Source organism: Hetaerina americana, unplaced genomic scaffold, assembly GCF_022747635.1.
Source record: "Hetaerina americana unplaced genomic scaffold, ioHetAmer1.1.p SCAF_1, whole genome shotgun sequence".
Taxonomy (NCBI): Eukaryota; Metazoa; Arthropoda; class Insecta; order Odonata; family Calopterygidae; genus Hetaerina; species Hetaerina americana.
The window spans coordinates 48,873,933-48,890,682 of record NW_027286069.1 but is presented as its reverse complement, the minus strand read 5'-3'; the positions used below and the strand labels follow the sequence as shown (position 1 = coordinate 48,890,682).

Below are 16,750 nucleotides of genomic sequence, written 5' to 3'. Positions count from 1 at the left end.
ATGCGATTCTTCCAGCGTTCACTCGGGTTCTGCGGACAGGGCAGGCATACAAGTTGTGTTTGAGAGGGGCAGCAGGAAATTTCACAAATCTGAATTTAATTCTAGTTATTATTCCTTCTCTATCTAGTAAGACTGACAGACTATGCATGACCAGGTCCACTAGACAGATTTTATATAATACGTAGTTACAAATGCTTAGCCATACTCAAATAAGCCATTGTGAAATTCGCACATCGGAGGTAGTGGGGCAGATCCTTTCCTTGTGCTGCCTATAGTTTCACAGGAAAACTGGTCCCCGGAAAATGCCACAGTTCTGTGAAGGCAGGGAGTGTCCATTCTCCAAATGCGTCTCCTGGATTTGAAGCCGGGACCTCCAGTCAGTAACTGATCAGGCCACCTTCTAGGCAGCCACACTTTGTTCGATATAGCCGCCGCCTTGCCTTCCATTCCCTCGGCGCGCGCCCCCCCCCCGCTCATCTTTCCCGCCTCCCTCAAACCAGGGTCCCTCCCGATAACACCGTAAACTGCGAGGCCCAGACGAGGCGACGCCCTGTCCGGGGTTGTGAGGAGTCTAGGCAAAAATCGCCTCCTCCTCAGTCTTCCATTCTCTTGCGGTTCAACCCTCGTTCCCTGGTCCCGGTCGTTCGTGAGTGAGGGGGATGGGAAATGAACCCTGAGCGGCCCTCACCCGCTGGACCAGCAGAGGTCCTCGATCGCGGGATTCGGACCCTCTTGTTGAACACCAAGCTTCGTCGCGGTCACCGATAGTGTGTGATGATACACACATTTCGATCTGTGGTACATGTCCAGAAGAGAGGTCCTTCGGTTGATTGAATCAATTCAGCTACTAAATAGATAAAGAACGTACTGCGGCCGAATGAATGGAATGAATATAAAACCCAAAGCCGTACTCTTAATAGTACGTTAAGAGTACGGCTTTGGGTTTTATATTCATTCCAATTCAGCTACTGTTGACGAAGCGCGTGGCTCATTCTTCCATTATGATGGAAGGATCAAGTTTCTCGGACATCTCTCGATGTCTTTACCCTTCCACACTACTTTTTCTCAATCAAATCGCGCATTATTTCATTTGAAACAACAAATAAATATGCAATTCCCAATAACTGTCACTTGATGAATGTTGGTAGATATCGAGGGGTCATTAAAACTTTCACGCTATGCTACCATGAGGAATTTAGCTAAGTAGTCAAGGCTAGCCGAGATCGGAATCATTAAAATGCACATGCCATCAACAACTGGTCTTTTTTTAGTGCTCACAAATAGTAATTATACAGTTTACAGTGAGGTAGACTTTCAATGAGCCTATCTCCTTTCAATTTATTTTCAGCCTTCATATCGCGGATCCCTGTGTGTTTGCAGCAAATTGTGTTTGAGAAAATGATCCTCGGAACCTTTGGGGTATACAGGAGATGAGGGAATTCCCCGTTGTAGCAAAGAATGAATTGAGACTTATTCCCACGTACTGAGAAATAGAAATTATGTCGGTGTCTAGATACGTCATAAAAATTCTTTACTGCTCATTGTCTGCGTCTGAGAGGCTATCCTCCGCTCCGACCACCGCTAAGACTTTATTGCAAACCAATGTTTTGAACCAAAGGCGTGCACTCTTACATAAAGAAAAACCCAATTCTCATTGCAATGAACGGCCATGCGACGCACTCCGAATGACCCCTTCGGATAAGTTCAAAGGCGAATGGATTTGGGGAGTCTTTTTGCTCTCTCGACTCCGTGCAGCCTCTGCTAACGAACCACGTGGCCCATTCTTCCATAATCCTAGAAGAATAAGGCATTAAGGCCCTCGGCACATCTCTCCGTTTGCGCGTGAACTACCAAGGTCACGTGACAAACATCAGAGATCCTTTCTTCTCGCCGTTCTGAGAAATATAATCCCCCCCCCGGCAACCTCATCCGCTCCGATCCCGCTGCCCGTCTGTTATTTTAATTGTTCTGGTGCCCCAATCACCACAGCTCTTCCCAGATCTTTGATTTTTATCGTCCGCCGCGCGTACATCCAAGAGACAGGACTCAAAAGACTAACCGACTTCTTTTTTATCTCAGCATATAGTCCATATTTAATTCTCTACCTCTCACCTTCACTTCCAATGCAGTGGAGTTTCTTAAATCGTGGACCGCGCACCTGTGGACGGTCAGCCCCCGACCCACAGTAAGCTGATAAGGAACGGAATAATTTCGGAATTCTTCATTTCTCTTCCAAAATAATACAATTACAGTCTCACGCAGTTATTTATTCCATAAAACACGAGACAATGCTTATGAATCATAATCAGGTACAATAATTCATTGTAAGAAATAAATCATTATGGACAATTACAGATATATTATTTGATGACATGGTTTATTTCCACAAATCAGAGAGCCTGTCAGTATTATTTATATCAGTCGTTTCTATTTCATAGTCAACATTTGACGGGGTGCAGGCTTTGATTTTTCCAACAGGATAAACGTCTGATGTTGAATTTTAATGATCCGTGGATACGAGAGATCGTGCAGAATCCTCCCATTTTTAAAGAAAGGTTTCAGGTGATACCTTATTTGTTAAAACAACGACAGCCAATATGGTTTTAGTTAAATACCAGTTATCCCTGCGTCCCAGCTACCCTGATCCGTTAGCAATATTAATTTAAAAAATTCTAATTTGTGTTCCGCCGAGACATTGCCAAATAATGAGCAATAGCAGACAGAATAGTATACTGAGACGACCGAAGACTTCAGCAAAAAAGGGCGAGTCAGCGTGACTAGTCAAATCAAATCAGCACTGTCATCACAACCACTTCCTTTCCATTTGCTAATCATGAGATTTTTATTATGCGCAATTTATTGGAATATAAGATTAAATTGTCCCCAACCACCGCTGGACTCATTCATTCATTCAGATTCATTATTCAGAGGCAGTTGTTGGCTATAAGGAACATACCAGTGCCATCTGCCTGCCGAACTAATTCTCCGAAAGATGAATCCTTAATCAAATACACACAATTTTCTCTTGTCCACACAGTTTTGGTGATCCTCTCTACTCTTGAAGCCCCCTTTTTCAATTTTGAATTTCAATGGTCATTAAATCATAGTAGTCCACCTTTCCGAAATTGTTTGGAGTTGGTACCAATACAACATACTGATAATGACGAGTATTTGAGGGAGAATAATTATACTAGGATGTTAAGTTTGTATGCAGTAAAAAGATATTTGTATACATTGAGGAGCAACCAGGGGTTATGAGTAACTCTAACAGAATATCGGAATTGTTTTTTTTTAATTCACGGGTGTCATCTAAGCACCGTAAACAACTTATATAGGGCAAGGGAATAGGGGATAAACGATTTTGATTAATTTACGAAGCCTAAATTCTGCAATTGATGCCTCCGAAAAGCATATGAGATATTTTCTTATGAATTATTACCAAATTTACGAATGAGTCTATATTGAATAAAAAATGAGTTTAGGAAACACTTATGTTTTACTACGCGAACTATGTTTGTAGAAATAATGCTATATAATGTAAAATAATAATTTTCAACAATATTTACAATATATCGCACAACAACCGGAAGTTTTAGTTAGCCTCTAAAAAAACTGTGTTGATATTACCTTTATAAACAATTCGTGCATTGCTGCAAAATACAAAAAATAGATAAAAACTGTAAAAAATGTGCCAAAAAGTTTTAAAATGACAATAATTACCGCATTAAATAAAGTCTAAATATTTGGCTGAGCAAATTACCAATCTTTGTAGAATTGTAAGAACTTCTTTCATGAAACCTGCTCCAACTTTATGCTCAGTGTTAATGAATTATACACTTTTGAACCCATATAAAATAATCATTTTGTAAAAATAATTTCTGTTATGTTTTAATAATCGTTATTAATATTGATTGCGTAAACAACAGATATTTTTGCGTGCCAAAAGTGGTTTCTTTGCTGCTTGCGCACAATAATTTAAGCACCTTTTGTGACGGGAGAACGAGGTGGTGCACTAAATCCTCGATTGGTAATCCATACCCCCAGACTCTTTAACCTATCATCAAACCTATACGCAATACATTCAAAAAAATTTACATTTCTTCGGGTCGTATTTGGCAGAATTAGAAGTGTCGGAATTTCATCAGATAAGATCATTTTTTCCCAGCAAAAATAAGAAACACATTAACAACTAGCAACCAATGATGAAGGAGAAATTCAAGCGGTATTCATGCTAGAAGCCGAGATACCCCGTGAACACTGCTAAGTGAGTCAATTCCTTAGAAAATCCAAAAGTTCCATGGCGCTCGTAGTATCGGAAAAGGTTTGCTTGTTGTAATCCTCATCTCTCATTAGACTTCTGTTCAAGTTTCAGCTATATTCATCAAGTGGCTTCATTTTCATGATCGATTGAAGCGACAAACCTTTGTTTATGCAGAAAACTGGAAAATTCTCTTCCATCAAAACAACGCACGGGTGCACATCTGCTTAGTTTCGATGGCGAAAACTATGGAATAAAAGCTTAGCGGAAACCGAATCACGTCCAACGAGAAGTTCATCGTCAACATAGCTGACTATTTTGAGGACCTTCCGAAATCCTACTATTGGGACGGCTTTAAAAAGTTGGATGAACGTTGGGGAAAGGTGTGCAGTTCAAATGAGATAACGTTGAAAAATTAAAAAAAATACATCCAATATAATTTGTTTATCTATTTTTTGCTAAGGAGAACGACCTACGTACCAATGCAATGCTAATAATTTAATTATCTTGATCGGCTTCATTGTTTTGACTCAAGTTCTGATGACAATGGAATGGTTCGGGAAACTAGGCGGCTAGCCTAGTAGCTTCGTGAAATTTGCTCTCGAAGGTCAATGTGAATGAAAGCTCATCAAAATAAACTAAAAAAATGTATAACAGCTGGTATCAGATTGTCATGTTGTGCGCACCTGCGGATGTTTTCGTGTTCTCGTTCGCGGAGTCATATTTGTTTTTTATTCCTCTATTCTCCACCTCGAGGGCAAAGTGTCGCTGTTTTCCAACTGGTCAATAAACATCCGCGGCCTCTGGGTCTATTGTTCTCCCTCCCACGAACCAAGGACTTCCCTCTCGTCGTTTCCCTCCTTTGCCCAAGCGAGTTACGAGAGCCGTGTCCAACCGATTACCCTTCACACCTTCCCTCCGTCCTCGAAGATTCCCACGGCACTTTCAGGACTTGAGTCGTCGCACATTTGGCTCGCATACGAGTGGAACTGTTCGCGGGACCCAGTGGGGGGAGCGGAGTCGGGCTGTGACTCAAAATGTATGTGGTTTAATATTCTTGGCAGGTTAACCCTTTAGTCATTAGGGTCATGGGATATTTTTGAGCAATAACAGGTATTATATCTGACGTCCTCGTAGAAAATAAATTGTTTACGATTATATTAATTAAATTACGCGAGACAAAATAACCGTTTCGGTAACCCACGTAAATTACTGAGAAACAAGTAGAATTACGAAACTAAGAGTCATTGGAAAGTCATTTCATTATAGAATGTATTACTGTGAACCTTTATAGCTGTATTGAGCAGGTGTAATCATTGAAATTAAAACTATTAGGTTATAATTCACAGATTAAAAAATCCTATTCAAAAACACACAATTTAATCTAAACTGAACGTTGAATAGCTTAGAATAACTTCTATGTTTCCAACAAAGTTGTCTTTTATTATGAGTGACTTCCACGAAGTTAAACCTGATATCATTTATGAAAAAAGCGTATTTAAAAATTAATCAAGAAAATCCATTGATAATGGTATTTCTTTTGATACATATGTTCATCAACATTTTTTTGAAACGTTTAGTCTCTCCGGAATATCATTTATGCCGATATTAGTTTCCGAATTTGTCCATGGTTTTTTAATTAACCCAACTTAAGCAAATCATATTGTGCCACAGAGTATTAGCATAAATAGGAATGTTTTCGAAAGTGAACCAAACGTTTAGTCTGTTTTTCAGCCTCATTATTATTTGAACTTAAATATTCTGTAATATAATCACCAACCGCTATGGTAAAGATCATTTTTGCGGATAGTGGAAATGATTTCGGGTCACTAATGCTCGCAAAAATTGCGCAATGAATCGCAACTATCAATTCAATGCCCTACTGTATGTCGAACTAAACAGTTTATTTGGAATCCCGTTTAAATATGAATTTGAGAATTAATCAGTCTGGCCTTATACTTAATAATCTTTCATCATCGTGGTTTTCATCAAATACCTCATCCACATTATTGTATTAGGTAGATATATTTTTTAGACGATCAATCATGCTTTTAAAATGACCATGGTGTCGATTTTTTCGCAAGAGTATCACCGAGAGTCATCGAAATATTTCTGCCCTGCTTTGCGATATACTTACCTACTGAGTAGTGAAGTATTTCCAAAGATATTGATATACAATTTATTTGATAAATTTGTTGCAAAACTTTAATAAGAGAAGGAAGGAATCTTCCTTCTTTCCTTTGAGAAAGGTGGCTTGTACCACCGAAAATTCAAAAACGTGTGAGTTTCTTTTCTTTTTGTGGGTATCTGTGTTTTTGTCTTTGTTCGCTAGTGCTAACTTCATATATATATATATATATATATATATATATATATATATATATATATATATATATATATATATATATATATATATAATATGTAAAGAATATATTCACACATATACGTGTGTGAATATATATATTTATCTATTTTTCGGCACTAGCTGTTTGCATTACAATTTCCAGCACCTCTCAGTGGAATAGTGGCACGCAGTTTAAGGAACACTTGTTTTAGCGTGACAAGTCAGATGCCGGATTGAATACGGATGGAGAGGACTGACGAAAAGTCGAGAAGGAAATGGAGGCGGAGGGGTGACTGTGGGTGTTGCGTCGGGAGGGGGGGAAGAAGTGGGTTCGAATCGGAGTAGACGTGTCATTATTCGCGTCGGGATCGACGGCGATGGGCGGGACGGGGTGCAAGTAGGTAGCTTTGGTGCGCTTTCTCGCATGCGAGATTGAAAAAAATGTACGCCTCCCCGCCTACGTTGGGAGCACGTACGATAATTACGGGGGTGTATGATAATTCAAACCTGAAATATGATTTACTATGTAAAAGTTAGGATACTCATTGACGTTTTGGACTAGTACGAATAAGAAAATAAAGATATTTCAGCAGTTTAAGCGTTAAATATGACGATCAGATTTGCCTCGGTAAGGCCCCGGCTCAAAACTATGTGTTTGAATAGCTAATTCATACACGCATGCATCGATTTTAAGTCAGGATTATTTAACCACAGGAATAAAAAATAAGCTTGAACGAGACTCTTTCTAGCTTATAACTCTAGTATAATAAAATAACGCATGATTAAATTGTATTATTTACACCGGCTGTGCCCATTTCACTTTAACTTTGAGGTGAAAGCATTTCTTTAAAGTGGAATGCGACAGAATGATATCGAGATGAAATTCGACACCATAAATTCTAATGGAAGTCAGCAAGCAGCGGCGATCGTTGTGCGCGAACGAAATTCGAATGCTACGGTATCCAAAAATGAACTGTTCGCGAACCACGCAATACTACGAACGTGTACAAACACGTGAGGGTTTGCGTGGTAGGGAATGCTGGGGCACGCTCCACTTATTCATATACTTGTATGAGTAAATGAAGGATTATCTCTCTCCCGCTGTGAAATCTCATTATTTCACCAACCTTATTGCTTTTAAATCCCATACACACTTCACTCCATTCATCATCACACCATTGAACTCCGAGATTGACTTCGATCGGCGAGGGCAGAGTTCACCTCAGGCTTACAGTCCCAAGCCCTGTAGAATTCAAGTATTCATGGAAGGAAGGGAATGGGGACGGATTGCCTTTCCATATGTCAGCATGTATTTTCTCACGGAGTTCTGGTACCCAGAAAAAGCACCGCTTCAAACCTTTCAAACAAGGCTATCTCGTAATCATCATCCGGGATATTGAATACGCGACCCTCGGATGATTATCCTAATAATTAACTCACCAGCCGCCCTTTTGTTATGTCAAATGGAGTGTATTAAATACGTACAACCGCTCGTCAGTGAACAAACATCACTGTTTCCCTCTGCAAACTGCCTGGGGTCTACACGATAAAGCGTGTCACCGCCAAACCACAGTAATAAACCCGAATGTTGGTTAGATAGGTGAGGGTATAGGTGGGTAAATGTATCAGATATATATATATATATATATATATATATATATATATATATATATATATATATATACTCCCACGGAGGGTATATATCAGGCCCCACACGGAGTGTGAAATTCACGCATCTTGGTAGGCTGGGCCTTTCCCGCCCCTGGTTTCTCCGAAAGATGACACGGCATGGGTAGCGCTATGGATGCCCAGGGATGTCACCCAGAATCGAACCCTGGTTCTCCAAGTAGAGTGCCATTCGCGGCAATAAATTCATTATTCACGACATTTAAGTTACTCTGAAGGCTGGTGACCTAACACTCATTGCCATAGACCCCCGTGACGGCTTGCAGAGTCACGTGGATGTGGTCTACATCTGGATGTAGTTGAGAGACCAATGCCCGATGGTGAAACATTCTGATGATATCGTTATAGATGTAGTCCCAGGGACAGTTTGGTGCGATCCTAATGCCTTGGGGATATGAGCACCACTGCTCCTCGCATCCCTCCTTAACCTTGTCCTCGAGAGACGGCGCTGGCACTTCCGCCGGCAGAGGTGCGACCTCTCTCATATCCCTCCCCACACGCACTCGCGTCTCTCGCAGTTCTCTCTCTCCAATCCCGCCTTCGAGGATGCTTTTATTCCGTCATGCCAATGAAGAAGAAACCGGAGGTGTGCGTGGGTGGTTGGGGGAGATGGTTTGAGTATCCTTTGAAAAGGGCCACGCCATTGTTTCCTCTCTTCGGTTCCCAGAGTGCTATGCCGTTAGTTTACCGCGATTGTATTGGTTTCCCGCTCAGAACCTGCCATCCGACTTCGCGACGGTCTAATGTCTGTCGTAAAGCGCGAGTCCTAAGGGGCGCGGACGATTCGTCCCTGCTCGTTCATCAATATTCAGCAGCCGAAGAGTATGGGAGGCTGGTCATGCTTCGTCTGTCGAAAACCACGTGTCGCCGAGTATTTTTTTTAAATTTCGCTTTAAATTCGTTAACACCGCCTTGCTAATGTAAATTTATGAACCGAAGGTGGCTGGAAATTGAAAATGAAAAAGGTCCACGCATGGGTGTGCAATACAACAACTTGAGGGAGGATAATGGAAAGTAATAATGATATTTACCACTCAGCGTTTCACACAATACCTGCGGATTACTTCCTGTTTTGTTTTGTTATATTGGTTTTGTGGTTAAAGATTATTTTAAGGTATTATCGCCGTTTGAAAATATTTTCGCATGAGGATATTTAAAGCTGCTTCGTCGCTTTAATTTCTAGGGGAAGAGCGTCCGTTCGGCCAACCATCCGCAGTTATCCTCCCTAGCTTATACCTAGAGGCGTGAGAAATTCACATATTCAGGTTACTCAGGCCCATTCTCACCCTTCCCTATTTTCCACCGAGGTTTTGCCATCAGAAAGCTCACCATTCGGTTTTTTGGATGGGACTACTCAAAAGCACATGCCAGGATGTGAACAACACGACTCTCTCGTTCTGCCTAGCCCTCTACCCACCAAGCTAGTTCACCTTCGTAAGGAATATAGAGTATTTAAGACATAAATATGGCTCACTCATACTAGAGTCAATGATTGGGTCACGCATGCATGGATGGAACCTTTTAGTCAATAGCAGTAGAGATTTCGTTTTTGGGCTACTAAGACAGCATTCTTGGGACAAAAGATTTCCTTTATAATTTCTTTTCATGCGGCACATGCCTGCTCCAGAGAGAGCATTAAAATGGTAAATGTTATTTGGCAAATTAATATACTATTAGATAAGCGCAGTCGACCGACTTACTTCATTTCGTCGGCAGTCTTAAATTGTGACGGTGTAACCGAAAGAGTATTTTGCGATAAACAGAGCCGCACGGCAACTGGAGGGCAAAAGCGGCGCCAAGGCCTGCATCGGACTATAATACATGTGTAACTATTTCTATTTGTTTTTATATGGAATTTCCATCAGTTGAAACGTAGATTCAAATTAGCGCACCCGAACCTAATAATAATAAATTACTGAAGAGAACGTATTTCTACTCTTATTACAAGTAGGGGTAGACGCTGCCCTCCACAGGCGAGAGAAAACCTTAAGTATTGAGTACCTATACGGTGCTAGGGAGAAAACTTTAAAACGTAATGAAAGGTTGAAGGAACTTAAAACATATGTAGAGTAAATAATGAAGAATGAATTTAAATTGTCGCTAATGAATTTACAGGTCCTGTATTTATGTCCTGTACATCCTCGGAAATGTCGTGAAGCAGAAGAGTTTGCGTGGGCTTAGCACACCCAATGGGAAATTTTATCAGAGATGAACTTGAAAAGAGAAAATAGAAGATATAATTGCAATGCATTAGCTAAGGCTTGCTGGAAAAGGTTAACCCAAGATTATTAGCATATGTTGACGCGTAAAATTTGTTGAAAAGCATATCATAATTGTCATATCTAGAGAACTCTGGTCCCTTTCCCTATGGAAGATTACCAATTAAATGAAAACTTGTTTTACAGATATTTTACCTGCATTTACAAAGGACATTATTTCCTTTTGTTGACAATGATTCCCGTCAAATGGTACTTTGTGCCCGTTTAATCGAAAGTTAGATGCACTGAAGTTTTTCCCTTTTTTAAATGGACCGTGAAAAGATAGAAGGTAACACTTATTAATTAATATTTTTATCGATTTGAATTAGCATCTCGTATTTAAATTTATACAGTTTTAATTTGCATTTCACGCTGTGTTTATTTTTGTGCTTTATTTGATTTCGCCGTCGCTAGTCATTGCACTAAAATCATTTTAACAGCGTCGGGCGAAACTAGCCGTTATGGTTGGCCATTCCGTTGGTTATTTTATGTCAAAGAACGGTGACAATATTCGAACAAAATATCCCTGCCGGTAATTCATTCTCTGAGTCATATTAAGCGCTATTTACGAAAGAGAAAATTTATTTAATGGTTATACACACACCGTGATGACACCATTTGTTTGATGTGCGATATCTTTTAATATATTCACAAATATTTGCTTATTTTAATGGCGCGTGATGTTGGCGGAATGAGGTAATCATCCCACTTGCATGCCCTAATTGGATGATTTTGATGACACCTACCGAGGTGATTAGGTTTGAGAATACATAGAAACGAGCTAACTGCCAACAGAGCGCTAGCGTAGCTCTCGCCAGTGGAATTTTTAAAAGTGAGAGTTTCCATTTTTTGCTACCTAGCGTCTCCGCGGACAATGAGTCGGGAATAAGTAAAGAGTCGTTTAGTGTTAAATTTTACAAATCACATTCTTTAAAGGACCACCAGCCATCAGTATATGGGTGCATTTTCTTATTACTTCGCGAGGATATCGGTAAAATGAAGAGTTAATTCAAGAAGATGAAAATGTCACATTTCTCGTCAAGTTAAATCACAAGAAGATTAATCACTTGCCCTCTGTAGTTCAGGAGAATTATGGAAAATGGTTTGGCGCATTCTAAATGGAAATATGCTAAGCTTGAGTGGCCGATTAATTGAATAACAGCAATAATTAAATTAGTCCTTGCTTTAATCTTTCCAACGCATATTATATGGTCCCAGCACAATACAGCACACATTTGACGAATGAATTATGTAGGTGAGATAATCGTACGTTGTAATGGGATAATTAGCTTTACATTTGCATGAAGTTAGCGCATTTATTAAGCTTAAACTTTCTAGTTTTTCTGATCAGCAAAACGGAACTTTCTCCAGGAAAATGAAACGTTTGTGGTCACACTCTACCCAAATAATAAATAAAATTGTTATGTGATTAAAGCTATTCTTGACTAATACTGGAGGGTCAGGCATGGTCTGAGTTTATCATTCTCAAAATGAAGCGTGCAATATTATTGAGAGATTTTAGCATACTATTAGGTGTTTTGAAGTAAATAGTTAGAACTATGATAAGCTATTTAATATTTTAATCCTTATTAAGAATTTCTAATCCTGGTCGCTTTTTATGGTGCTAAAACCGAACCTTGGGTCCTTCCCTTCTGTTATGTCCTCTCCCCCTCTTATCTCCGGAAATGGTACGTTTAAAAAAGTGGTCGGATTGTTTTCAAATCGAAATTCGTGCGATACGGAAATAGCTGTGGATCCTTGTTTGGCTTCCCGCTCACTCCTCTGGGGTAAATCGGTGACCCCAGCTTCCCACGGTCGCACACGGAGTAGGGAAAACGGAAGGACGTTACTGAGGTATTGGTCAAGGAGGGAGTTACGCAGCGCTAACAGTATCAAAGACAAACTAGGACTAACATTTGAACTCTCTTCTCCCCCAGCAACGTAGTACCGACTGAATTTATTTACCAAAGTCTCACTCACTTCTGGAAAAATACACAAATTTTAATTTCGTGACCATAGCGACGTTTGATTTTTGTTGTCTTGCTTGTTCCTGCACTTGCCGTATTTCATTCAGACGGCCTTCCTCACTTGCCCTTAAAAGAGAGAAGGTTATCTGATTCGAATGATTTCACAATTGACGCGCGCTGTCCCTTCCCACCGAGGGTGCAAGCATAATCAGCGAAAATACGTCCGGTAGAACGCGCAATATGCTTTATTTATTTATTTTTTTAAAAAAGGAGGTCACGAATCGCGAGGAACTGATGGGTAGAGGTGTGGGAGGGGAAGGGAAGAATTCACGGCTGGTCTGTTTGCCTTACCGTCCGGGAACACGTGTCGCATCTTGAGGTAGGACGTGGTCAGCCTTATGACGGACGCCTTGTCCAGCTGGCTCGTGATGGCGGCCGGCAGCGGCAGAAGCTTGGCCAGCTCCAGGAACTCCGCATTCTCCTTCTCCCGCCTGCTCCGCGCCGCGTTCTTGCTCTTCTCTTTCATCGCTGTCCCGCACGGCCGCCCACCCACCACCTCCTCCTGCCCCCGCTGTCGCCCAGTGCGCGGTTACGGCCCGACCGCCCCCAACCCACCACCCTCTTTTCCCCCCCCCCGGGCCCGATCTGCCCGTCCCTCTTCCCTTCCTCGGTCGCTTCTCTCCTTGGGGCCTCCCAAATGCGCCGACCGCCCGGTTACCTCTCCTCCCTGCGGGTGAAGAGTAAATCAAAAGGGGTTACAGGTGTGCGTGTGGATCCGGTAGCCAGACAGCGAAATCAAGGGGCACCTCTCCCAACCTCGGGGATATGAACTCCATACAGGGTTGGTCGTGTAATTTGAATGAATGGAAAATTAAGTACCTTCGTTCACATTTAAATCAGTAAGAGGAAGATGGAGTTTGATATAGAAATATGTGTCGATGATATTTGTTGGTAGAGTGACGATTCAATTACAATGCGTTTTCAGAATGTTAAATGCATCGCGATATCCTGATAATTGGTATTTTTAGCCTCGTTGCTTAGATTTTCAGACCATAAGAGTTGTCTGCCACCTTGTGTGTGGTGCATGATTAGAAACTAATGACGAAAGAATGTCATTAAAATATTATTTTAATTAAATGAGTTTTATCAGACATGTTGAACACTTTCCACGCAAGGAACGAGATTTATTGTTTGATTCAGTGTCCGATACTTGAGGGATAATTACCCTCACTCAAAGCCATCAATGCCGGGATGTGTCAAACTGTTGAGACTCCCCCCGGTGGTCGAAACAAGTATTTAAACGTCAGGTTTCCGGGCTCCTTTGATAGTGGAAATGCAATCAACCACAGTAATCAACTCATAGGTTGGTTTGATGGGTGAGGGTGGAGCTCACCAAATACTGAGGCGTGTGAAATTCACAACTGTAGGGTAATGGGGGAGGGCAGTTCCTTTCCCTTGGCCGCCTGTGGTTTCAGAAGAAAATCCGGTACCCGAAAAATCACACAGCTTGGGTGAAGCCGAGGGTGCCCAGAGGCGTCACCCGGGATTAAACCTGGTACCATCAGTCCATATCCGAGCGCTGTACCCATTAGGCTACCACGCACATCGACGAAGTGCAAACTTTCATTCAATTCAGTAATTTATTTTGAAACTAAATATGAATTGCGGTGATGTTTTTGTCTTGAGTAGCAGTGAAGCACGTGTCCGGATTATACGACGATATGGCTCATTTGGGAGAATCTAAAAATCGAATGATTATTGGACTCGAATATTGCTGCAAGCAAAATCGAAATCGTGTGATAAGAAATACGAATTGGATAGCCTCCCCAAAAAACAACTTTTATTTCAGTTCCAGAACTATACAGCAATAGCCGTAGATGATAAAAAATGTATCAGTTTCATTTAGCCGTCGATTTTACCCCACCTGGTCCGATCATCGATCAAAATAATGGAGAGCTGAAGTGAGGCAGGTTTTTCAACGATGCAATATAAGTGAAAATGAATGGTCACAATAGAGCCGTAGAACTGAGTACGCAGCCGGCCCTGATACATATCATGCCGCCCATTGGGTTTATGACTATCCTTGCTGTACGCAATTTAACACAGCTTTGAGTCAATATTTACGTCTCTAAATAATTACTTGTCACCTATCGGTTTTGCTTCGTACAAATAAATAATATGTCACACGTAACAGCAAATTCTGCTGAAAATAAGTGCGAGAAGAAACTATCATACACATTTGTGTGATCATCGCGCTAAAAACTGCGAATATTTCTATATTCGGAGTTTTAAGAGTACAACTCAACATGAATTAAAGCATATGGGTTGGGAAATAACCCAGCAGTGGGTAGATTAGGATCCGAAGGGCCCTGTGGAGGTCCTATGAATTTTCAATGCCGGTCATCAACTCAGCCGACTTACTATCTCCTCATCCGATTGGCCTGAAGTTTAATTTTATGTGTGCATCGTCCTCATTCTATGGCTACTATTTATCCCTTTAATATTGTTTGGATTATGAATTTTAGAAAATTATATTTACTCTTGTATTTCATATTATTTTGACTGTTTCATGCAACTGCTAAGGGTTCGTTACAGTTCAGTTCAGTACGAGTAAATTCTTTGTGTTAAATATGAAGAAATATCGAAATTTGTTGTTTAGAAATGTATGATATGCTAACAATAACCAATGACATAGGATCTAATCAAGCTTTCAATGGGATAGAATCAACATCTTTAGAAGCAGTTATCACCTATACCGAGTTCAAAATGTATCAATCCGTTGAAATAGTAACGTTTTTGCATTTACAATTGGATTTTGTAACAAATTGTGCCGTTTAAATCTTTAAAACACCAGTAATAGTTTCCGTTTTGAAATATTCGAGAATGAAATCAAAATTTTGCATATTTTTACTCACCAGTTTATCTTCTTTTATTAAATTTCTCTTTGATGCTGTTTCTCCTTTTGATCATCGCTCTGGATTAAATTGTTGGTTACAAACTTGAATAGCCATGAACGGTATGGATTCCTATACTCCCAAATCGTCCTGGAAGTAGAGAATAAAAGAATTCAATTGAACTTTTAATGCCTCACAAATAAATAAATTAAAACGCACTATTCTAAAGAAATATTCTGTGGAAGGTGCGTTTCAATTTTATCTAATGTAAATATACAATACTTCCATGAAGCGAAGCTTGATGTACATTGTTAAATTATGGCTTTTAGTCGACTTGTTTCTGTATTCTACTAGACATAAATAATTGACAAAATCCCTCCCATTCACTTTTGCTAGATGGAGGAAATTCTAATGTGGTAAATTTCAAGTTGTCTCTCATAGCTCTTTATCCTCATCATAATTGTCAATGTGAGCTAGAATTAGCGTGAGCACCGTACCCGCACCGCTAAAGATGAACACGAAGTATATCACGAGGCAAGTAAGCAATAAGATTTAAAACTCTCGTACCTAACTCTGATACTGATAGGACCGGGATGAATAAACTTAGTAAGAGAAAGTCCTTGGGACGTGTTGCCATAGCCCAATTGAAGTATCCTTCACCAATGTCCTCATCGTATCGCACAATCAACGCATTGAAGAACTGTTATCACGAAGTTCCAGAGAGTATACGATGGTGCTATGCAACGTAGTATGTTTTTTATTTATTTTAAATGCAATTAGTATGGCGCCCTCTCACTTCTGCCGTCATGGTATTTGAAATGCGACGATGGACGAGGGATGGCTTAGTAATACTGAATAATTTATTTATTCTGCGATATAAGTGAAAACTTTTAATACGCGTGTTTCAAAGTGATAAAATATAATGATTAAAGATTAATGGAGCGTCACAGAGTATTTAAAGAACTTGATAATTGGTTATAACCGGGTTAACTGAAAAAGACGACGACACAATCCAATAAAACTATCCCATTACGGGTGGTGACCTAACACCACCCGCCACACGCCCTTGCGGCGGCTTGCGGGGTACTATGTGAATGCAGATTTTAACGATTTCACGAAGCCGACATTCGAATACTAAACCGTAGCTAACGAACTGAGTTAAGTATTACTGCTACCGAAGATTCATCCATCCAGTGATCATTGAGTGACGGAGGTTTTGGAGTTTAACTGCCTTAAAACGAAATGTATTCCGATAAGTGAAGGCTGTGACTCCCAGATCTAAACCTTACCCCTATGGACGAGCAGTGAGCTGTTTCCAGCCACTTAGAATGATGTATGAAAAC

General features: G+C 40.4%; 1 protein-coding gene and 1 long non-coding RNA gene across 2 annotated transcripts in view; both read right to left on the bottom strand.

Annotated features, from left to right (window-relative positions):
- Positions 1–13,039, bottom strand: part of LOC139686297 (protein single-minded-like) — a 55,499-nt gene extending 42,460 nt beyond the window's left edge. Inside the window, exon 1 of the mRNA XM_071583694.1 lies at positions 12,865–13,039. Within this exon, the coding sequence (XP_071439795.1) occupies positions 12,865–13,039 (175 nt within the window). The remainder of the gene's footprint in view (positions 1–12,864) is intronic.
- A 137-nt stretch (positions 13,040–13,176) lies between these two features.
- LOC139685617 (uncharacterized) overlaps positions 13,177–16,750 on the bottom strand; it is a 50,728-nt gene continuing 47,154 nt past the window's right edge. The window contains exons 2-3 of the long non-coding RNA XR_011700199.1: positions 15,429–15,557; positions 13,177–13,240 (exon numbers count right to left, since the gene is read on the bottom strand). This is a non-coding gene — a long non-coding RNA (uncharacterized lncRNA). The remainder of the gene's footprint in view (positions 13,241–15,428; positions 15,558–16,750) is intronic.